This window comes from Stegostoma tigrinum, chromosome 2 (assembly GCF_030684315.1).
Source record: "Stegostoma tigrinum isolate sSteTig4 chromosome 2, sSteTig4.hap1, whole genome shotgun sequence".
Lineage (NCBI taxonomy): Eukaryota > Metazoa > Chordata > Chondrichthyes > Orectolobiformes > Stegostomatidae > Stegostoma > Stegostoma tigrinum.
This window is the reverse complement of record NC_081355.1, coordinates 76,352,087-76,376,503: the sequence shown is the minus strand read 5'-3', so window position 1 is coordinate 76,376,503 and position 24,417 is coordinate 76,352,087. Positions and strand designations below refer to the sequence as shown.

The 24,417-nt window shown below is 37.4% G+C and overlaps 1 protein-coding gene across 5 annotated transcripts in view; it reads left to right on the top strand.

The window, feature by feature from the left end:
* The first annotated feature begins 2,522 nt into the window (after positions 1–2,522).
* Positions 2,523–24,417, top strand: part of igf2bp3 (insulin-like growth factor 2 mRNA binding protein 3) — a 117,838-nt gene continuing 95,943 nt past the window's right edge. For 3 of the 5 annotated variants that reach the window (XM_048558698.1, XM_048558688.1, XM_048558678.1), the window contains exons 1-2: positions 2,848–3,371; positions 4,385–4,445. In XM_048558698.1, coding sequence (XP_048414655.1) covers positions 3,197–3,371; positions 4,385–4,445 — 236 coding nt within the window. In that variant the 5' untranslated portion in view covers positions 2,848–3,196. The other 2 variants (XM_048558670.2, XM_048558659.1) reach the window with 2 other exon arrangements.

Genomic DNA, 24,417 nt, shown 5'->3' with positions numbered 1-24,417 from the left:
GTATTGAAAACAAATATCACAGTATACAATGCTTTAAAATGACAAAATTAATTTACTTTTGTACTGAATTTATGACGAAGTTACACTTTAATATATATTAATCTATTAAATCCATTGTCAAAATTACCTTGGCTATAATAAATTTGTGCAATATTTTAAAATCACATTATTTGCAAATATTTTGATCAGGTTTAAGCTTCACTGTTATTTATCCTTGTAGAGCGATGGTTTTACTCAACAATAAATAATTTCAAAGTAGTTAAGGAATTGCATTTGTATTGTTAATCGTGACTACAATATCTACACAAAGAATGAAATGTGCAACGTGCAGAACAAAGTGAGATTTGCTCTCACAAAAAGTAAGTTGATCAATTCAACATGTTTTTAATACATATTTAGAAGATAAAGAACAAAAACCAATACCCTATAAGCTTTTCAAAAGCGTTGAAATGGTTATAGAGGTGGCATTGCTTTATATTTTCTTAAATCTATGCGGCTCTCTGTAGAACCACTGATGTTTTAATTTGAAAACAAAACTTCAAATGTGTTTATTCAAAGTACTTTACCATTTTTAATGTATGTTTTCATGTTAAAACATTAAATATTAAAACAGTACAACATATAGGAATTTAAGATAATTGAAAAGTCAACATAAAGACTTTTTACTGAAACATCGAGTTGTTATTTGACATTTTGTTTGAAGATGGAAACTTATAATAACATAGTGCACTTTAACTGGTAATAAGAATTTAGTTTGACATCAGTTTTTCATAATTTCAAAATGAACAACATTGACACCTCTGGTATTTGAAATTGATTTAAGTAGAGGTGGATGATTATGGGGAATGCAGACGAAGCTTTAAGGAACAGTAGAAAGTGTGAACTTTGTGGTAGAACAAAGATTTGAAGCATATCACAACTATAATAGAACATATTAACTTAGTTTTTCTCTTCTGCCACAAAATAAGTTCCAAAGTGTCAGATCTTGGATATAATAATCTGTTCATAATGTATTATTTCTTTAACAACAATTTTTGGGAGTTTTTTTAAACAATGAAGCTCTTATAAAGCCCTACGTTCTATTTGCCCCTCCCCCAGTTTGAATTTTCATTTAAAGTGAAGCTTTGGTTATTGAATTGACCATTTAAACATGGTAATCAAATTAAATGGATATTTTAATCTTTCAGTAAGCTGGTAAAAGATATATGAAACAATTTATTTACTTACACCACACAGTAATTTCCCCCAATGAGTCCAAATGGGACGGCACACCACACGATTAAAAATTAATACTCAACCGAATCACCAAATTAACATTTTCTTTTTCCTTGGCTAGTCCGATTATCAATCGCACTAAACACGCAGCAAATACAATTTTAAAAGTATTTTGTAAATCAATTACATCAATAAATACGGCATATATTTGACTTCAATCCACATACTTCAATTTCCCGAAGATTGCTATAACGTTCCAGGAATTATAATCGGCAAACGGAACATGAAATCGGAACAAAAGATTTTGAAGCAGTTAACGTAAACGAAATAGCACGATTAACTTCAGTTTTGAATTTATGAAAACGTGCTAAGCGCTCGTACGCTACCTATCATCTAGTCCATTAAAGTGGACAGCTAGAGTCATGAGGAATGATCGCAAGGTACAACTTCATTCACTAACGATTATTTTATTTTTATAACGAAATTACCCCCTCGTGCCGGGCGGGGAAATTATTAGATGCGTCCGTAAAGAGCGAAGTGGCTTTGCACAATTTTTAAATCGACAATACCGAACTTCACACATACGCGATTGCCAACAAAGGAGACGGGTTTGAATCTCGGATGTAGATTTTCGTTCGTTCTGAACACTTCCGCCAATAAAGTTGTGCAATGTGAATTTAGTTAGCTATTTTTCCAAAAAACGAAAACGTTCTTTTTTTAAGAAGAACTGCGCCAACGACAGCTCAGCACGAGTTATTTTAAAAAATAATTCTGATACGCTTTTATTTTTTTTAACAAAACTTGCCTGTGGGCACACATTTAAACAAACGACCTTTGAAAATAAATCAAAGACCTGGAGTTCCAATATTTTATAGAGGTAACGTCGCCTCGTGTGAACAATAGTGGAGTTGCCGAATAGCGTAAGAAAACGTCGAAACTGCTACAACTTTCAAAAGATCACTTTCGACCAACATTTCAATGAGATAATGTAATTACCCATTCAGTGGATCCCATCAACCAACCAAAATCTGGGGGTAAAAACGTCGTTTAATAATAAAAGAACAACGTCTCCAATAATAAAGGAGCAGCCATTGCAACGTATCGGTTTTGGCACGACCCGATTAGACATCTCCTGAACACGGTATCGTTACCACATTATTCAGCTTTAAACAGGGAGGGGACGCAAAAGATGGGCAGATCACAGCGAAAATGCACTCCCTCCCCCGCCTCGCCTCACACAACCAGCCCCAACCCCCACCGATCAACCAGACCAATAACTCGCATAACCATCACCACATTGGGGAACTGCAACAGTCAGGAGAATTTTCGCGCCATCGCCCTTGTAAATGGCAGCCTGATCTAAGCCAATGAATGAAATTTGCAGGCAGAGAGGGAGAGAGAGCAAAAAAAACTTGGTCAATGGTAGCGAGGCTGGAGACGCTTGATAGGATCCTAGAGTCAAGCTGTGTGCGAATGAGAAGACGGAAAATGGGAAGAGGGAAAAAAATGGAGAGCGCTCCAAACTACTATTATTCCACAATCAATATGTTTCTCGGATTCTTGGAGTACAGCTCGTCCCTCCCTCCGTTTCTCTCCCAGTATCATTGAATAGCTGGCATTCCTCACGTGAGAAGTTGATATTAGTTTGACCACGTGGCTCATTCAGCCGGAATATTCGGGGATTTTTTGGAGCTGCATTTTATTCAGAGGCGGTGCTAGTAGTAACGTAGTGTGACATTTTCACAGCCTGTTTGCGAAAGGGGTTTTGGGGGAAAGACAAAAAAATAGTTTTTTTCTCTCTCCGAAGCCCGCCATTCTAGACTGCTAATACTACTTCTGGGGATTTATTTTATCATCGCGTGTATTTTTTTTGTAAGGACTCTTCTCGCTCCCATCTTTATATTTAAATCGACCGATTATTTCTCCAAAGGGAAGATAAGGACGGAAGGATCTTTGTCTTTTTTTTTGCAGTTTTAGCAACATGAACAAGCTGTACATTGGGAATCTCACCGAAAACGTAACCACTGTGGACTTGGAAAGTCTTTTCAAGGAATGGAAGATTCCCTTCACTGGACAGTTTCTGGTGAAATCTGGTTATGCATTTGTCGATTGCCCAGATGATAACTGTGCTATGAAGGCGATAGATACTCTGTCAGGTAAGCGAGTTAATCCCTTGTAGTCTAATATTACCTCAAGTTTTGAAACAAACAGTCGTGAACCTTGTTTGGTGGGAGGCCTAAGGCAGCTCCTTGCGCACCAGTTTCGCACAAATCGACTGGGGGCGCGGGCGAGACGAAGCTGCTTACACCCGTGTGTTTTGCAAATATCCACTCCTCGTATCTACACCTAAACTGGATTTTCTTGTGACGTTCGCACAGAAATTGGGTTTCTTTTTAACCTAATCTAAATAACATTTGGAACCCCCACCCGTTATTCCTCTGCATCTGCACGCGGTCTTTTCTTTCCCCCATTGAATTGTTACACTTCAAGCGTTCAGTGGATTGACAGTAACTATACGGGGATGCATTCTGTACAGGATTCTTTAATTTGTCAACTCTTTATTGATCTTGTGTAATTGGGCTGGGGTCGGAGAATTCGGCCCGTGTTGTTGTACCTTCTTGGTGAGAGTAGGCCTTTAATAACTCCAGCGGCAGCTCGGAGCCATCATTCAAATCAGTGCGCACCGGGAAAGGAATACGCACTTCAAATCTTATACTTCTGACAGAAATAAAGACAAATGAAAGCTCACTATCCGAAAACTATTGACAATATCAATTTTTTTTTCATTCGTTCCGTCCCCCAGCGCGAACGCATTTGTAGTCGGCCATACTGAGTCCCAAAAGTGTCCTTTAGCACTCGACCACTAGAAAAATGGCTGAGAATTAGAGCACAGCAATTGAGTTCACGTTTTCTTAAAAAAAAATTTCAAATTGTACTTGTTCATATCAGTTTTGTGACTACAGTTGACCGACTCCTTTACGTTCTACGCCGAACTTTCTTGTCGACACTGTTCCGAGATTTGTAACATAGTTGCCCAGCAAGTTGTTGTTCAACTGCAAACCTAACGCTTAAGATCAACAGAAGATAATTAAAAATAATCTTGGCTGAACGGTCGATTTTAAACGTTTTCAAGTGCTTAATACGCATTGTATTTTGTGCTTTGCTTCAGGTAAAGTTGAGCTGCATGGGAAATCTATAGAAGTGGAGCACTCCGTTCCTAAACGACAAAGGTAAAAGAAACTTTAATTCGTATCAGATTTCTTTCCGATCAGAGAGAATTAGACTACAACTGACTAATTAGCGATTATATCTGTTTGGAATTCAAGGTTATCTTAAACCCTACGAGTCTCTGGGATCCGTCTACTTAAGTTAGAAACTAATTACCGTTTGAATCTCGGATACTTTTTTTAAATGTCCCTTTGTACTTTTGTTTTGGTTTCTAGTTGAATTCTTTTATTTCTTTTATATATCACTGGAGTATTTGATCAAAAATATTTTATTTGAGAAGACACCAGAACACACTTCTAGTTTTAAAACGAGACCTGGTGCAGTGTTTTTTGAGAAGTTTGGGCGTCAGCAGGAAATGATCTGAGATGCTTTGCATCATGCTAATCGACAAACACGTGAGGAGCTCTCAATTTAAGAGCCAACAAAACGAAAATCACAATTCAATGTTTCCTCTATTGTCCACGAAATGTAAGAGATCATTTGATAGGGAAGGGAATTAATTCTTGTGTATTTGTTGCTTCACGTGAACCCTAATGTGCAATCGATTGTTCATCGATCTTAAAACTGTGCATTAAGATTATTCAAAAATGTTGTTACCAAAATATATAATTGATATTGTATGGAGTGTTGAGGTTAAACATCAATATTTCACTCTAAGGCTAATTTGACAGTTCTAAAACAGGATTTAATAGCTTTAGAAAGCAATGCCAACTGTTGGCTTTTTAAAATAAAGATCACTATTGGTTTGAACGTTCCATATGGATTGATAGAAGTTGAATTGTTTGTCACAGGATGCTTTTGTAATACAAAAATTACTAGGTTAGTTTTTGACCTATTTCCTCACCTGGCTGGCTTCAAGTTTCTCAGTAGAAAAAACAAACTTTTGAGGACCAGACTTAAAATGAGATTTGATTTCATTCACTCTTCAAAAGATGCCTCCATTCTTTGTGCTTCAGCTTTTGGTTTAATGTAACTTTACAGATTTACATGGAGTGTCATGAGGTTACGTCTGAAGGTTGTTGAAAATGCTACATTTGTGTGTGAGAGAGAGAAATGCTTGAATGGGCAAAATTTGGCATGGGAGTTACTTTACATTGCTTCCTGTGTGATTCTTCTCTTCACCTTTTCTTCCATTTGTTTGGCCTCAAACTGTACAACTTTTATTCCATATTCCCTGTAGTTCATTAGTACAGGATGTCTAAATTATTAATCTTCAGTCCTCTTTCTTTGCAAACCAGGCAGGAATTTTAAATATTAAATGTTCAGAAGGATTTAAGATTTGAATCTAAAAGCTAAATTGTAACTTTTGAACCATGGCATTTAAAGCTGGATATGCTATGATTTGAATTTATAAATTGCTGAATTTTTTTTAAAGAACTCAAAAGTTTTCTCAGTAAAAGGTTTACCATGTTTTTAACCAATTTCTAGAAAGAATGAAAAATATAAACCATGCAAACTATTTTACTCATCATTTTGCTAATGTTCTTGTATTTCAGTTCTTGATTCTTTTGATAACTTCACATTATTTTGTAAATGCAAAGAGTGAATAGTTGTGCCAAATTAGTTTCTCTGGTCTGTTTGTTTTCTTTCTTGCTGGGGTTTTCATCTTACAATTTCAGAAATTGTTGCTTCTATTCTGAACTTAAAGTTTAAGGACTTATTTTAAAAATAAAATCTTTTGCGAATTTAAAAGTTTTGAAGATTCTTTGAAAATTCAGATCTGCAATATTAATTGCCTTTTTTGTTCCTAACATTAGATCAAAAGTTGCCACAAGTTTCAAATAAATGTAATTTTAGAAAACCTTTGAACACTTTGTAACAATCTGAATATATTCTGAAACTTAATTCACACCCTGTTGAAAGCACAATTTTAGATTGCTAATTTCCACTTTTTGTTCTGCTCCCTTTTATTACTAGTGTACAATTGAAACAGCTTTGCACCGATATGAAGGTTGAAGTATTATTCTGGCATGAATGACCACTGTGACTCCTATGCATTATAGAAGGGTGAAGTGTGCAGTCTAGTTGAGGAGGCCATCTTGAGTTTCACATTGGTATATTATACTTCTGAATTTTGATGCAAAGTTGTGTTTTAAAATTGCCTTCCTTTAGATCTCCTAGCACTTTAAGTGAACATAACCCCCCCAAAATACTGGAGACATGAGGAAACAGACATGAAAGTATGCAGTCTTCTAAAGGAGACTGTATGCTAAAAGTAAAACACGTAAAGAGGCATGTGTACTACTTTTTTTGGCAAGTAGTGTGTTTTGTAGTTTGCAAAAGAACTTGGTTCTGTCCATGCTTTGCATTCTGCAACTGCAGTTTCAATAGTACTGCAGTACAATAAGGCAACTCGTTGAATTTGTATTATCTTTAGCCGTGTCCTTCTTGAAATTGGTAAGATTTTTAACAAATAATGTTGAAGTTAAAATAGGTTAGAGAATGTGTATTTTTTTAAAACAACTGGCCAGTGATGTAACCTCAGTCTTTTTTCAGCCATGTGGTCAAATACCTGTATTGTTGACCTCAAACTCAATCGTACAAATTCATTTTTCCACCACCTTGGAGCAATGGAGGAAAACTTTTTTCTTCTTTTGAGAAGGAAATAATTCTCAGTACCACTTTGAATGCTAGTATTTTATTGAAAGCAAGGAGATGGGCATGGCGAGGTTCTTGGCTCAAAAACTTGTCATAAAGTTCATAGAATCTCTACAGTGTGGCCTCAAATTTGTGAGGTGCTTGTATTATATATTTCAAACATACTGAACTTCATCTCTATACACCAATCACTAGTCTAAAATTGAATACTACGATTTTAATTTTCTGAATGGGGTGTGTGAGACTTTTGTATATAGAGAAATATGCATATATTTTCATTTTTGTGGTGTTATTTCAGTGCTGTAGAAGTAAAGGTTTTTCATTTTGGAAGAAATGTAGATCTGGTGTTCTTGTTTTCTAATTCCAACCACCATTTGAAGGTATTTTTATATAAATTCCTTGTGCTTGTTGTGTTTTGGGCAGAATATTGATCAGGTATTAGCTTTTGAGTAACTTTGCCTCAGCAAAATTCCAAAAAAATGCATGCTTACCAGCAAACTGGGTGGGCTCCTGTAAAGTATGTAAATTCTGTGAACTGTACTTAAAGCCTTTCCCACACACATATTCACTTTTTGGTCCAAAATGAACTAGTGTACATACCTTTTTTAGTATGTATATTCTTTGTTTTGTATGAGGTTTTTTCCAAATCCTACTTTGCTGACCATTTCTAGTAAACATTCATTAATGCCCAAATTGTGGGCTTGGGATGGGGTGGAGAGGGAAAGGGGCAACATGCTTTACTAATGACAGATGACAATTGATTTTTAGATGTGATTGTTTCACCCTGGTCTTCCTGCTTAGTTCATCAGTGCATGATGTGCTTATTTATCCAAGTGCTGGAGTTCTGTTTTCTTCTTGTTTCATGTTGGGGAAAATGCAGTTTGAATTATCCAGTTGTTTTTCTCTTGTAACTTGATGTGCATAGTAAAGCAGTAAGTAGCTTCCTTTTATTCTGTTCACTTTGCCATGAGGTTTGGAGGCAACTGAGTGGGGTACTGCTAATCCACATCCTCATCACGTAAAGAAAGGTCAAGAGGCGGTGTTAGTAAGGGTTTCCATAAAGTTGTGTTGAGGCCAGAGGGCCAATCAGGACAAAGTGTGCTTAATTTGTTATTCAAAGTGAAATTCTTGGGCTTACCAGTCATTGCATTCCAGCTCACGTTGGAACGTTCAGAACTGATGTGGGTACGCCCACCATTGCAAAAGCGACCTTTGTACCTGCTGTGAAAGGCAGGTTGGGAATATGGTGCCATAGAGCACTTACTGAAGCATTAAAAAGATGAAAGACTGCACACAGTTATTGGAGAGGGCTTGGTCAACTCTTACATGGTAGAAGAGTTGGTGTGTGTGTATATAATAGGGGAGGGTTAAACCTCCTTTAGGCCTCATTTGAATATATGCTTTTCTAACATTTTAAAATGCATAACCAAAGTCTGAATATTCGTCAGTTTTGCAGGGTCTTTTCAAAACTATGTATTCAATACAAGCAGCTGGAAGAAAATGAACTGAATTATAAATTAGGATCACTTAAAATGAATTTGAGATGCAATTTTTGCTAAACGATTTCAGTGATAAAATAAGTGTCCCTGTGTCCGTCTTGCATGCTCTTGGCTTATAAAAACTTTGTCCTCCACTAAATTTGTGAGGCACTCAATGTTTTTTTTTTTCAAATATGCTGAACTTCATTTCTGTACATCAATCACTAGTCCAAAATTGACATTTAATAGCAGAGTTTGTAGCGGAGTTCTATAGTCTTTGCTTGATATCACAGCAGCTGGTGTCCAGTGGACAATATACGTGTTCACAATCTGATTTATGCAAACAGCCTGCTGTCATTTGTTCTGCAGTGGACAGTTTAGTTTTGGGGGATGGATTCAGATCTGACACTTGCCACCTGGGATTAAAATCTGTTCTGAATTTCTACAATTTCCATAGAACAATGGGTGAACAAAATACTTTCCTGAAAATAAATTGTAAATATTTCATAAAGAACTTTTCTCTTTGCATCCTTTTTGAGTGAAGTTTGAGGTCCAAATTGGTATTTTTTTTTCTCTGTAAAAGAAATAATTTAAAAATGGCAGTGAAGTGGGTGGTGTTCTCTGTCTAGGGTTACTTCCTCCTTGACCTCTAACTATAACTCCACACCATATAATCAGTATAGCAGGCAGCCATTGCATACTAGGCAGCTGACTGCTTTTAATTGTTGAACAGCATTAGCAGGATGTTTGTGGTTTCCTACAACTTTTAATTTTTTTTATCCTTCTCTGCATATTTTGGGGTTAAAGTTGTGGAAATTGTTCTTTTGGCTATATTACAGCTAATGCTGTTGTGTGGACATATCAATCAAAAGTAATAGATTTACCAAACTTGCAGATTTTAAATCTGGTAGAAGTGCTTATGCTCTGGTGTTATCTTAGAACAGCAATTTGTTAAATATGTAGAAAATGGCTAGTGTAATTTGTCAAGTTTGTTCAGTATAGCAACCCAAATTGTGTAGATCGTCATTGTGTTTTAAAACCAGTTTCATTTTACACCTTTTTTTGTCTTTTTTTTTAAATTTGCAATCTGTTGCAGATTTCCCACAGCAAGTTGTCTTTGAATTTTGTTCCTCACTAGTTTAAATGAGACTTAATTTTGAATTGTTTGATCTGCACTAAACTATGTACTTGTCTATTTGCAGCATATGTCTTGGATCTAATTGATCAAAACTATTTTTATGGAGTAAGCAATAGAAATTGGATCACCTTTCTATATAGTGTCTATGTGTGGAGAGTCATTGTGTGGTCTTACTTAGTTTTTATTTTCTGGAAACCCCTATTAAAACATTTTAGTCTCAAGATGTTTGACCCAGTTTCTGTTGGGATAAAACAAGTAGGGTTTACCCAGTTGTTTTTTAAAAGCCAAGTTACATTTTGTGACTTAAGGGTGGCTGTTGACATCCTTTTTTGAGAAGGTCCTTCTTGAATGACTGTGGAATTTTTATTTTAGCAGAATGCAGGCAAAAAGAGGCAAATTATCTTTTTGTGGGTATTATTGAACTTTACAATGTATCTATCATAGTCATTGTGGTGATTGCTTAGGAGTGAGAAAATGTCTAATTTAAAATAGCTTTGGTCAGTGAAAATTCTGTTTTACTACTAACATGGTGTGGCTTGGTGCGTCAATGGCTTACTGTTACAAATGCAAAAATAGCTAATCTTAGCAATTTTTGATCTGTTACTAACAGCACTTTACCTGAAGAAAGATACTGGGCGTTTTCTAATTGCATAGAAAACGTGAAAAGGCTAGCATGTCCTTTATGAATTAAATTCTGTATTCAATTAATATTAAACTTAGAAACTGAGAGTATCCAAATGCTTGCACTGAGTATCTGGTAAATTACTGTAGGGCAGTACATGATCACTTCAGGTAAACAGCAGTTACAAATAGACTGATCAATCTATAGAATCTTTTGAAAGAAAATCTCACCTTGTATACTTGCTCATGTGCTGGTCTAAAAATGACCAAGAATATCTCAACTATTTAAACAAATATGTGGTGCAACATCCATGATCACTTGGTGAGATTCAGTTACAATGTGGCTTACGTTTTTCAGTTCTCAAGTCATTTTTAAGATAAAATGTTTAAAAAAGCCATATCTGATATGCTAGACAATAAAAACACGTTAATGTGTTTACCTGATTGATTTAACCATTTTATAAAGATATCCAATGGTGCACGACACAAAACTGTCATGTTGAAGAGGATTTGAACTTAACTGTTGCCAAGTTGAAAAGGCAGGGTTTAGCAAAAGTGACTTCCACAAGTTGGGGTCTTAAAAGAAGTGGCTGGTGAATTAACTGGTGTATTGTTTTCAATTTTCCAAAATTAATTTTGATTTCAGGAAGGGTTCGCTTCATTGGAAAATAGCAACTGTAGTTACTTACCTTTCCAAAAAAAGGGAGACAAAGCTGGATGTATAGGCCAGTTAGTTTCACTTCTTTCATAAAACATTTGAAGGTGTTTTAGCCAGGCACTGTTAGTTTATCCAAGTAATTGGGCAGAATCACCATTTTGACAGGAAAATGGCAAGTTTTTCTTGGTGGGGGAGGGTAACATGTTGTGTGGATAACTGGGAACTGGTGGATGTACTACACTTGGTTTTGTAGAAGGCCTTTGATAAACTGCAATAACTCTTATCCTTAATTTTAAGGTGTAAATGAAAACCTACTGGCATGGCTGGAAGACTGGCTTGCTAACAGGAACCAATAGGCAGAAAGATAAATTGTCTCCTTGGCAAGATGTAATGAGTAGTTCTCTGCAGGGATCATTGCAGGGGCCTCTAAATTTTCCAGTTTACAAAAAAGGACTTGAGGAATTAAAGATATGGTGGCAGAATTTGCTTATGTGATAAGATGAGCAGGAAAGTAAATAATTGGTAATATGTAAAGTCGAAGCATTTGTCTTGTATTTTTCAGCATTAGAATGGAAAAACAGATGAGGGTGGTGAGAAGTGGACCCACTCTTTTTCATACAATAGAAGATATTAAACGTATAAATTGGTGCTCTTGTTTCAAGACTGCTTTCATGATTTAACTGAGTGCAAGGTCGAAAGCTCTAAAATACTTTCCTACACGCTTAGAAAAAGTAGACAGTACATAAGGAGGCTTCAGAGTGAAACAGGTTGTCAATGGGAAAAGATTAGCAAATAGTGTTCTGTGGGAAAATGTTTCTGGCAGTCTGAGTGCATGAATTGCAACCGGCTAATATGCAGGTGCAGCAAGTAATTGGAAAGCTAATAGAATTTTTTCAATTATTGCAGAGGAATTCAGTACACAAGTTGAGATGGTTTAATTGTATGCGGCAATGCTGAGACTACATCTGGAGTGTTGTGTACAGTATTGTTTTCCAACACATTTACATTTGTCCTTAAATAAAGGAAGTATTTCTGAACCTTTTGAGGAAATTTTTTTGGACAAGTTTAGGCTTATCTTCTGGAGTTAGGAGCAAGGTGTGACTACTTAAACTTCAGATCCTGAGCAACCGTGACAGAATGGTTGTGTAAAGGATATTCGTCTTGTAGGTGACTCTAGGACTGGTGATTATAATTTGGAACTCGCTTCCTCAAAAGGTGGTGGAAGCGCATCCTTTTCAATATTTTGAGGCATAGGTAGACTTTTTGATAAGCAAGGCGGGGGCTAAGCTTAATGTAGTTAGGCAGGAATCTTGAGTAATCAAGTCAGCCATGATGTTTGAGCAGCTTAGAGGGACAAAAGGCTTAATTTTGCTCCTAATTCATATGTATGAGTTCATTTTATAACTGGCTTAGGACTGTGTTCTGAATACATTCTCTCCACTGCTGAAAATTGGTTCCTTTTTCAGCTTCTTTCCTGCTAATGATTATGTGTACTATGGGTTCAGTAAACAACCAATATTCTAAGATTGTGGTGCTGGTTAACCTATATTATGGTAATATAGTTGATGTTCAATCAAATTTGAAAGGTTTATAATACTATCCTAGTATTTAAAATAAGAAATGTGATGTGCTTTTGGCTATATTCACTTACTGTTTTAAACGTTTTCTAGTCAAATGAACATGAAGCATAGTTAAGTGGCATTAGTGTTGATTACTGTACAACAAATGCTTTTACAAAATGCTTGATTTGAGATTTATGTAGTTGCATTAAGAATTCATCTATAGGCAGTGCAATTTTTGTAAAAGCATTGACCTTTTTTAAATGAATAGCAAGGTCTTATTTCCTCTAACTCTACAGTCTCAATATAAAGATTGTTAACAAATAATCGTAACTGTACAATTACTGTTTCTTGGAATGTTTAAGTTATGTACTTAAGGGATATTTAGAAGTGGGTGATATGGCTGTAGATTAAAAGACCTGCAAACAATGAACCCTGCCAGGAAATGATGTCCTAGACAAATCAGTTCTAAACCACACTGATTTACAAATATCCCTTTTTAAATGCAAAGCAAGTGTGGCCAATTTACTAACTTCTACATGTGCAGAACTTTTGCTGGGAAAATGAAACATGGTGTACAGGTTATTCGGACTTTTAAAATCCTGAATAAATGTCAACCGACTTTAAGAAACAAAAACAGAAATTGCTGGAAAAGCTCATCAGGTCTGCCGGCATCTGTGGTGAGGATGCAGAGTTGACGTTACAGGTCCAGTGATTCTTCAGAGCACTGATCACTTGTCCTTTAATAACCGTGTTTTCTTGCTACAGATGCTACCAGGCCAGCTGAGTCTCTCTTAGCAATTTTTGTTTTTTTCCCAGCATCAGATTTTTATTTTAAATTGAGTTGTTTCTTGTAATGTTTTTGTACAAAGAGTTTTACGATGTTGCTTTAAAATGGATAATGCTGCATCTTAAAATAGATGTTTGTTTAAAAACTATTTTGGAATTTTGCATCCATTTGAAGATTTTAGTAAGAAAATCCGTTCGAAGTCATGCATAAGTATCGGTTTATATTTGACAAGTTGAATTAAAATTTAACTTGTCCACTTTTAACATGAACATCAGGAAATGCTTACTGGGTTTAGAAAATAAGTAAATTGAAGGACATAGATAATTAAGACAATCCTTGTAATCTTGCAAGTAAACTATGAACTTTGAATAATTCCTCAATTGTCAAATGACATGACAGTGTTTGATTTTCTCTGGCTTTTTGAATTGCAAGATTTTGGGCAATATGCAGAGATGATGAAAAGGTAAAGTGAGATTTAGGGAAATAGTATAAACTTGTTTTTGAGGAGTTACTAGTGCAGTTCAGTAGTAACACTTGAGACTTAAACCGTTGCAAAAGGTGATGAGTTTCTTTCATGAATTTGAACTTGTATACAATTCATCTCTGTTCTAACGAAGCTTTGTTTATTACAACTTAAAATGCTAGTAAAAGGTTTGTATTTTATTGCAACAGAATGGAATGTCAGTATTATGCATAGTACTTATTCTTATTGAGCAATACCCTGATCAAACTGATTTAATGTTGAAAAAATTAAAACATTGTCTTGTTGTCAAGCTTGTTCACGGGATCAGTTTCTTTTCCCCTTTGCTGAAAAGTTTTTTTTTCGTTATTCCCTTCTCAAACCTCTGCCTCTGTTTTGCTCCTCTCCAATCCTGCATATTCATCTAAGCTTTTGGTTGACTGCCCTATTATTTCCTTGCGTGGCACACAAAGTTGAGTGTTTTTTAAATAATTGTTTTGAACATTGATAACAAATATGTCTTTTTTTTGGTTCTTTATGCCTTGGTTTGATTGATGTACTAAAGGCTGCCTGGTACAATATTGTAAAGACTGACTGGCTATTCAGGTAGAAGAGTTTGACTTGAACTTGAACTTGATATTGTTCCTATCATACCTGGCAACCTGTTACTGAAGAACATCACTTTTGGGAGCTAGTTTACTGACTTGTTTCTCCCCTTTGGAATTAGGGACATTTTGAGACCAATTATAGCACTTTTCTTTAAACTACTGGTCACCGAGGCTACTGAAGTACGTGAAACCAATTTAAAAATTTGTTGGGTTTACTTTATTAATTTAAAGTTTTTTTGCTCAATGTTAATTCTCTTTTAATAGATTAAATTAACTAGTTAAATTCTCAAGCTGCTGCAAATCTAATTGCTGATATTGTACAGAAATGTTAGTTAATTAGAATTGTCAATCCAAACTGCTCCTGAACTGTAAATTTTAGAACTTAAAATGGCTGACTCCTTTTTTACTTGATATCTTTTTAAACATGAGTGAAAAGTTGATTGTGTACCGATAATGAACATCTTTGCAGAAAGATGTATGCAATACCACTCAACTTCTTGCCGAGGACTTAAAATTAAGTACATTTTATCTAAGCTGTTTAAGAGGATGCTAATTTCTGTGCCTTCAAGTATAGTAGACATTAAATGGCTTTCAATAATACCTTTGCTAAATGTTCAGATGTTTTTCTGAACCTTCTATAAAAGAATATGCAAACATGGCATGAACTTTTGAAGTTCAGTTGTATCTTGTCCAATTTTGCTTGGTAATGGTCACTTTGAAGGGCATTATTGTTTGGCAAACCTGTATTTACGTAGCACATTTTAACAATGACAACAGTATTGATTTACATTTTAAAAGCTTGCATTGTAAATGTGATTTGCTATTAAAGTGGGCAGCAATATTAGTTTTAATGCCCTACACTGGTTCTTCTATAAATTGCTTGTTTTTGCTTTGTCCGTGGGGGTGGGGGGGGACAAATTTTTATGAATAATTAGCTTCTTGAAGATTTCACTAGTGTCTGTCACTCAATTTGTCTTTTTCTTTCAGCCCTTTGCAAGGTTGCCTGTCATCGTGGGACATGGTTAGAAATATTGCTTAACCAACTTTGTGTCATTACTACTTAAAGTCACATGCACTGCACATTGCATATGAATAATATGCTGTAATATTGTAAAATATCTAGGTAACTTCAGGCTTTTATCACCCAGAATTTGCAAACTGTTTCTGAAGTATAATCTCTCTCACCTTTTGGTAGCACCCCTTTGGTGCCTGTAGTAGTGGCAATTTAATCTTCCATGTTATTATCAGTGAATCAGTCTCTTGTGTTGTATTTTGTAAATTTTTGTTTATAGTTTTGCAAACTCACCAGTCTATGCTATGTGCCATGAACACATCATGGAAGCTTTGCATCAGTGCAGATGGAATGTTTTTGTCTCTGTTCTTGAGGGATAGAATATGATGAAAAAGAAGTGGTGATTTCTGTTCTCCAAAGCCTTAGTTAAACCATGTTTTCAGTACTTATCCAGTTTTTGGTGTGTACATACATTTCTAACTAATTCGGAAATATGTAGAATCCTTGGGGTGTTGTTCCACGATCAGGCTAAAGATTTAAGGAGTAAATGATGAGGCCGAGTTGCATAAAATGTTCTCTTCCTTTTTATGTTAAAGGGTGTGATAGATCTTTAGTGGTAAACAATACAGGACAGTGAGAAATTGTGCAGCCACATTTCTTAAATATCAGAAAATACTTCATTGAAGATAGTAGTAGAAATCTGGATTTTTCTTTCTTCTTGAAGACCCTGTTTGCTGTCCTGCTGTGTTCGTGAAAAAGTCTCACGTCAGTGGCCTGTTGTCCACTGGAGCTTTGTGTCCTAGGACCACAGAATTTTTGGGAATGAGACTGCAGTTACTTCTGCTTTAGAGCCTAGCAGATCCAGCTTTCACAATACACTGAAGTGTATAAGAAGACTTTTTGAAGGCTTTTTCTTTTAACTAGAAAATCACGTGGAACCTTGATCCATCAGCTGCGTAAGAACGCCAGTTTTTAAGATTGGCAAAAGCTGCAAACACAGCTGACTGAAGATTTATACAGCATGTGGACAGATCTCTAATTTACTGGGTGAAAGTATGTTGGAAATAAAATCTGAAGTTGTGTCTAATGACTAGTCAATGACTATACACTGTCCTTTTTAGGGAAGGTCACTGCCGTGCTTGGTCTGGTTTACATGTGACTTGACCCACAGCAATTTTTAACTGCCCTCTGAGTAATCAGGAATGGACAATAATTATTGGTCTAGCTGGTGAAGTGCTCTTACTGTGAATGCATTGAAAACTGCAGCTGTGGTTTTTGAAAGGAATTTAATAGTTACCTGTAGAACAAGTTTTGAGGGACTGGTTAAATCACCTTCCTTGCAGCAGACTCATTGGCACTGCAGGCTGGATGGCTAGCTTGCTTCTGTGCTGTAACGATTCAGTCATTTGTTCATTGATGTTCTGATGACCTATGGCCTAACCTAAATGGTGGAATAGGCTCCAAAGATTGTGTGGCAATCTCCTGTTCTTATGACTATGATCGCTTGTGGATTGCCCCTTCATTGCTTCCGCTACTTTTGCTGCAGTCTTGGCCATACATTTGTGTTCACGTTTAATCACTTCACGTAATGCTGTTTAAAAGGATCTTGTGGAAAGTATGGTGAGAAAGAGATTTCATTTCACCTATAAGACTGACAAAAACTCTGCCTCCTCCCAAAGAAACTTGAAATCCATTGGGACATTTTGCAAGTATGCTGTGGTGTTTTATTTTGCAAGTTTGTCCACTAAATGTAGCAATTTGTGACCAGATTGATGTTTTGATCATCCCCACCCTCACTTGGCAGGCATTAAACTTTATCAGGGGCCCCCTTGGCCTGGGAGAATCATCTGTTTCCTGGACTATAATTTGCAGGTTCATATCCAAGACAATCACTTCTACTGATGGCTTGTTCCATAGCTAAAACTTTTTAGTAGATGCATTTCATCATGCCTCCAGAAAAAGTTGTTTTTTTTCTTAATGTAAATGACGTGAGTAAGAGTTCCCCTTCAACAGAGTCATCTCTTATGATGGTACTAGCAAGTAGATCTCAAATGTCAAGACTACTTTTAAGTTTTTAAAAGCAAATCAACTGAACAAAATGGATTTCTTTCACATTTCTTTGTCGTGATGGTTTGTGCTTAACTTGGACTTTTTAGCTTGCAAGTTTGCTTAGCATGTCAGTGTTGATCTTTCTAATGCATAACAAATTGGTCTTGTACAGAATTCGACAAGTCTGTAGATCTTTAATCTGCATTCTGATTTGAACTTCTGTGATTGCACGATTAAAATTGCAGTGTCAAATCATTCCTAATAATTTCTGTTCTGCACTTTCTAAACAAATGTTTATTTGTAATTTAGTGTAGCTATGAAACAATTTTAATGGGTTTTTTCAGTTTCATGAAATTGCAGATTTAATTTAAATATTCAGATCAAGAATTTTTTATTTTGAATGTAAAAATCTTTCTAAATTGGCCAGTTTTATTCTAGTTTTGAATTTTAATTTGAATTCAAACACTTTGTACTGAATATTTAATATTTGAAGTTGCTTTTGAAATGAGAAAAATGAATTGTTCAAGCCTGTGGGTGTGCAGAATTTGAATGAAATGCAGATATGAATCTTGACTAATAATAAAACTATAAGAAGGCAGGCAGGAAGAAGTTGGATCAACTGCATGTAATTTGATCAAACTTATTGAAACTTCAATTCAAATTTTACAAAATCTAAGCACTACAAGACTTTTGTTTCTAAACCTTACATAATTTGTTCTGTCTGATTTGAGATCTCTCAAAAACACAAACTTAAAGCAGACCACAATTGAATCTGATATGTTTGGCTGACAGTTCATAGTGGGGTTATTTTTTAAACTTCAAGGTGCTTAACATAAATATTAGGCATGAAGTTCAATAATTCAAAAACATTTTAAACTTTAAAAGTTGTTCCATTTCCAAGCTAAACAACCTATATAGAATTGGTTCCAACAACTACAGCAATTATGTTGATTTAAATAGTATTTGGTAGAATATGCTTCTGCTTCAAATATCAAAACTATTTTCACACACTCCTTCCTCTGCAGGACAGGATATCAGTGCAAAGCATGAAAAGGTAATTTTCCCTTCGCCATGTTGCTAAGCACATTTTTAGTTTGTCAATAGGTTTGAAATGGAGACTTTAGAGATCCTAAAATTCCTCCATCCACTATTTTCACGAGTTTTTTTGCCTAACTTTAAATGTTCAATTTGATAATTGAGTGTGCATATTGCTCAATCTAATATGCATACTCACTTAAGTATGATGATCATTTCAGTTCATATCCAGGGGGAAAACCTTTTGTACTAGGACTGTCTATTAAGAACACCCTTTATCCTGAATGTGACATGGATAGGATAGTAGATTGAACCAATGACTGAGGAAGGTTAGTGTGTAATTATGTTGGAATAACTTTTGGGAAAGCAGTAGAGAGGACACACTTGCCCATTTGCACAACCTTATTGAAATGCCTAACCTGATTTAATAAAGGAATCAATTTAGACTGGTAAGGGATGTCTTTAAAATCAAGATACCTTTCCTTTTATAAAAGGTACGAATACCTCAATTGCTTCAAAACTTTAACTCCACTTTCTGTGATAACTAGTTTTTAGTGGATGGATTCCAAGGCCGTTTGAGGCATGTGGGAGCAATTCACAAATGGTATTGATCAAGGAGAAAGAGTGACTTTATGTATTAAAAGGTGATTGAATTTTTAAAACTGTTTTTCAGTCTGAAATACTAGCATTAGTTATAACTTGGTAACCTGGGAGCAAAGAAATAAAGAGCAATATTGAGGAAAATTGTTTATTTCTGGTGGGACATTCCATGTGTTTTAGAGAAATTGGGACTGCAAAACTGCATGAAGTGGACCAGTAGCGGTAGATGTGAAAAAAGAGTTTCCGTTTCTAGGGGAGTCCAGATAATTGAATTGCTTTTCAGCAATATATTGAGCTTGTTGCCACAATAAATAGTTGAAGCTCTCACTAGGAGAGGCTAGTGGGAAGCTGTAGACACAGGCATGTTAGCATCATTTTAAGGCGTATCATGATAGACGAGAACGGAACGTAAATAGGAGCAGGTCTGCTCAAGGACTCTGAATCAGGCTGGGGGGTAGAGGTATGAACGTTTTGCCCCAACCAGTTGGGCTAAGTTATCAATTTCTGTCGCATTTTTATTTTTGAGGAAGTATATACTTATATTTGCACTTTGAGGGAGGAAAATGTGTGATCTGCATTCCTTCAATGTTAGATAGTAAGAACTGCCAATGCTGGAGTCTGAGATTAATGCACTGTGGAACTGGAGGAACACAGTAGGCTAGGCAGCATCCGACAAGCAGGAAAGTCCTGACCCCAAGATGGCAGTTTTTCTGCTCCTGTGCTGCTTGGCCTGCTGTGTTTGTCCAGCTCCATACTGTTATCTCTTCCTTCAAGTGTGAGTAATCTTTGGAATTGAGAGATGGAGAAGATGATGGTAAAATGTAGTGAGCAGCTTTGATCTCCAGTTTATATAATGCAATACAGCACAGGAGCAAGCCTTTGGCCCACCAAGTCTATATCGATTCCAAGTCCTTAAGTAGACCTCCTATTTGTGTTTTGTTCATTTCTATCACGGTACGCCTTAATTGTTGCTAATGTGCCTGTGTCTGCAGCTTCCCACTGTTAGTGCATTCCAGAGACCCACCCCGTCTGGAAACTTTTTTCCTTGTTTAGCTGTAACAGACATTACACGTCTATATTTGATGCCCCAGCTGATGAAAGCAAGCATACTATAGGCCTTTTTTGACGACCTTTATTGACTTGTGTTGCTACTTTTGAGGGAACTGTAGACAATTAGAAAATGGAATAAGGGTCCCCAACTCCTGCCAACAAGGCAGAACTCTTGGTTGTCCATGGCACTAATTAATGTGAAAGCTCCTGTATGCAAAATTTGCATAATTCTCCAAACTTAATTGGTGCTTCAAGTTTCCAGTTATGGTGAATTAATGTAGTGATATAAAATCAGATCAACTTTGTTAAAACAAATGACCTGACTTAGCATGTAAGTATAAGCACAGTACTGTGGATGCTGGAAATCCAAAAGATAATGCAATAAGGAAGCAACAAGTGAAATGAACAGGCATTTTGCTATGTCTTCTTTGTAGAAGATAGGAAAAGAAATCCCAATAATAGGGTTTTTTCCTTTATTTGTTCATGGGGTGAGGACATCTCTGGGCCAGATGGCATTTTAGTGCCCATCCCTAATTATCCAGAGGACAGTTCAGAGTCAACCACATTGCTGTGGGTCTGGAGTCCTATATAGGCCAGAGCAAGTACAGATGGCAGCTTCCTTCCCTAAAGGACGTTAATGGACCAGATGAGTTTTTCCCAACAATCAAAAATGGAGTCACGGTCATTGTTAGACTGTTAGTTCTAGATATTGTACTGAATTTGAAATTCCACCATCTGTCTTGGCAGGATTCGAACCCAGGTCTCCAGAAAGTTATCTGATTTCTGGATTAACAGTTCCCCTGGAGATTTTGACTCAGGAGATTGGCAGAAGAAAGGATTGTGGTGAATTTACTATCACTAGTGAAGGGATTCTCTGCAGGCAGATCAGTCTCCTTGTCCAGATGGATTTTGTTACAGGGTCTCCAGAAGGCTGCTAATGAGTGAATAAACTTTTTGATAACTTTCCAAACTTTGCTAGATTAAAGCGAATTCCATCAGAGAAGGAGGTAGCAAATGTACTACTACTTGAACAGGAGGAGGGAAGCAGGTTGTTGCCTATCATTTTAAGGTGGTTACAGCTGGAGGTTTTGAAATATTCAGGGTAATTGGTAAAAGTCACCATGATTAAACACTTTCACAAAACCAACTTATTAGAATTAGTTGCAAGCTCTGTCAATAGAGGGAAGCTTGTAGATGTACTGAAATTTAGAGGTAGTGAGATCAGAAGTCGGAGGCTGGTACAGTAGAGAAGAGGGGCAAGTTAAATAGTGAAGACGGGCGAAGTATGGCAGGGAATGAGGTAAGACTGAGATTAATGCAGTTTAAGTCAATGCAAGGGACTTGACTGGGCAGATGAACTCCACATGGCCGGTAATTTGGGACTAGACTTAATAGCTATTACAGAAATGTGGCTTAGTGATGGAAAAGACTGACAGCTTAATGTTGCAGTGTACAGATGTGATGAGCGAGTTTTGAGAAGATTTGTAGCTCCGGTTGAGGTTCTGGATGTGAGTTTGCTCACTGAGCTGGAAGGTTCGTTTTCAGACGTTTTGTCACTATTCTAGGTAACATCGTCAGTGAGCCTCCGAAGCACTGGTGTTATGTCCTGTTTTTCTATTTATCTGGTTAGGTTTCCTTGGGTTGGTGATGTCATTTCCTGTTCTTTTTCTCAGGGGATGGTAGATTGATTTGCAGCCAACGTGTTTGTTGATGGAGTTCCAGTTGGAATGCCATGCTTCTAGGAATTCTCGTGCATGTCTCCGTTTGGCTTGTCCTAGGATGGATGTGTTGTCCCAATCAAAAAGGTGTCCTTCCTTATCTGTACGTAAGGATACGAGTGATAGTGGGTCATGTTGTTTTGTGGCTAGTTGATGTTCATGTATCCTGGTGGCTAGCTTCCTGCCAGTTTGTCCAATGTAGTGTTTGTCACAGTTCTTGCAAGGTATATTGTAGATGACGTTCGTTTTATTTGTTGTCTGTATAGGGTCTTTTCAGTTCATTAGCTGCTGTTTTAGTGTGTTGGTGAGTTTGTGGGCTACCCTGATGCCAAGAGGTCCGAGTAGTCTGGCAGTCATTTCGGAAATGTCTTTGATGTAGGGGAGAGTGGTTATGGTTTCTGAGCCCGTTTTGTCTGTTTGCGTTTATTGCTGAGGAATCGGCGGACTGTGTTCATAGGGTACCCATTCCTTTTGAATACGCTGTATAGGTGGTGATTTTCCTCTGCTCTGCGTAGTTCCTCTGTGCTGCAGTGTGTGGTGGCTCGTTGGAATAATGTTCTAATGCAGCTTCGTTTGTGGGTGTTGGGATGGTTGCTCCTGTAGTTCAGTATTTGGTCAGTATGTGTTGTTTTCCTGTAGACACTGGTTTGAAGTTCCCCATTGACTGTTCGCTCTACTGTGACATCTAGGAATGGCAGTTTGTTGTTGTTTTCCTCCTCTTTTGTGAATGTTATGCCAGTAACGGTATTATTGATGGTCTTGAAGGTTTCCTCTAAATTTGTTTTGTTTAGTGATGACAAAGGTGTCATTCACATAGCGGACCCAAAGTTTGGGTTGGATGATTGGCAGAGCTGTTTGTTCGAGTCTCTACATTACTGCCTCTGCTAAGAACCCTGATATCGGAGATCCCATGGGTGTACCCAAGATAATAAAATGTGAGGCTGGATGAACACAGCAGGCCAAGCAGCATCTCAGGAGCACAAAAGCTGACGTTTTGGGCCTAGACCCTTCATCAGAGTGTTACACTGATGACACTATTAGAACACTGACACTATATTAGAAGAAGAGAAGAGACATACACCAGACACCACCAACCTTATCAGCAAGGACAACATCAAGCTAGTGGACCTATGCCTCACCACCCACTTCACTTTCAATAACAAAACCTACGGACAAACCAACGGGACACCCATGGGATCTCCATTATCAGGGTTCTTAGCAGAGACTGGAGGCTCACTGATGATGATGTTACCTAGAATGTTGACAAAACGTCTGAAAACAAACCTTCCAGCTCAGCGAGCAAACTCCCATCCAGATGTGATTGAAGGTGGAAAGGGAGGTAAGAAGGGAAGGAGAGAGGAATTTTTGCTTGGGGTTGACGTTGTAGCTGTATTTGGAGGATGTTCTGGGAGTAAATTCAATGAAGTTATTTGGGTGGAAGTAAGAAAAAAAAGTATGGTCACCTTTTATTGGGATTGGACAGGAGACCCTCACCCCATAGTGGAAAATTGAAGCAAACTTGTACAAAAACCTAGAGCCCTTTTATCCCACTGACAATGGTAAGGGATTTTAACTTTCCAAACCAGACTAGGAACGTCATAGTGTTGAGGGCTTGGATAGAGAGGAATTTGTATGTTAAGTAGATTTTCTTACTCAGTGTGTATCTACTGGAGAAGGAGCGAAATTGACCTGTTTGTAAATAAGGCCAGGCAAGTGTCAGAGGATGATGTGTTGGATAGACACTTCCGCCATCTGCAATCCAGCCCCACCACCAAAGACCTTTTTTTTCCCTCCACCTGGCACACTTTTTTTCCCCTGCAACTGCAGGAAGTGCTACACCTCACCCCCCCAATCCCAGGACAAGAAGACTTACCACACCAAGCAGATGCTCACCTGCACATCTGCTAATGTGGTATACTGTATCCGCTGTTCCCATTGTGGCCTCATCTACCTCGGGGAAACCAAGCGGAGGCTTGGGGACTGCTTTGCAGAATGCCTACGCTCAGTTCGCACTGAACAACTGCACCTCCCAGTTGCGAACCATTGCACCACCACCACCCCCCCCCCCCCCCCCCCCCCCCTGCCGTTCCTCAGGCAACATGTCCATCCTGGGCCTCTTGCGCTGCCATAACTATGCCACCTGAAGTTTGCAGGAACAGCATGTCTTATTCCGCTTGGGAACCCTGCAATCCAATGGTATCAATGTGGACTTCACAAGCTTCAAAATCTCCCCTACCTCATCCCAAAACCAGCCCAGCTCCTCCCTCCCTTCCTCCCAGCTACTAGCCTCAACCTGCCCCCTTGACCTGTCCATCCTCCCCGGACCGACACATCTCCTCCTCCTCCTCCCTAACTCCCCACCTGCACTCACCTTTTACTGGCTCCATCCGAGCCTCTTTTGACTTGTTTGTCTGTCTCCTCTCCACCTCTTTTTACCCCCCCCCCTCCCTATTTATCAGAATTGAAAGCGATACTCCAATAGTGACCTAACCAATGTATATATATTTCAGAATCCCCACCCTCTTTTCCCCCATTTCTGAAGAGGGGTCTAGGCCTGAAACATCAGCCTTCCTGCTTAGCCTGCCCTGTTCATCCATCTC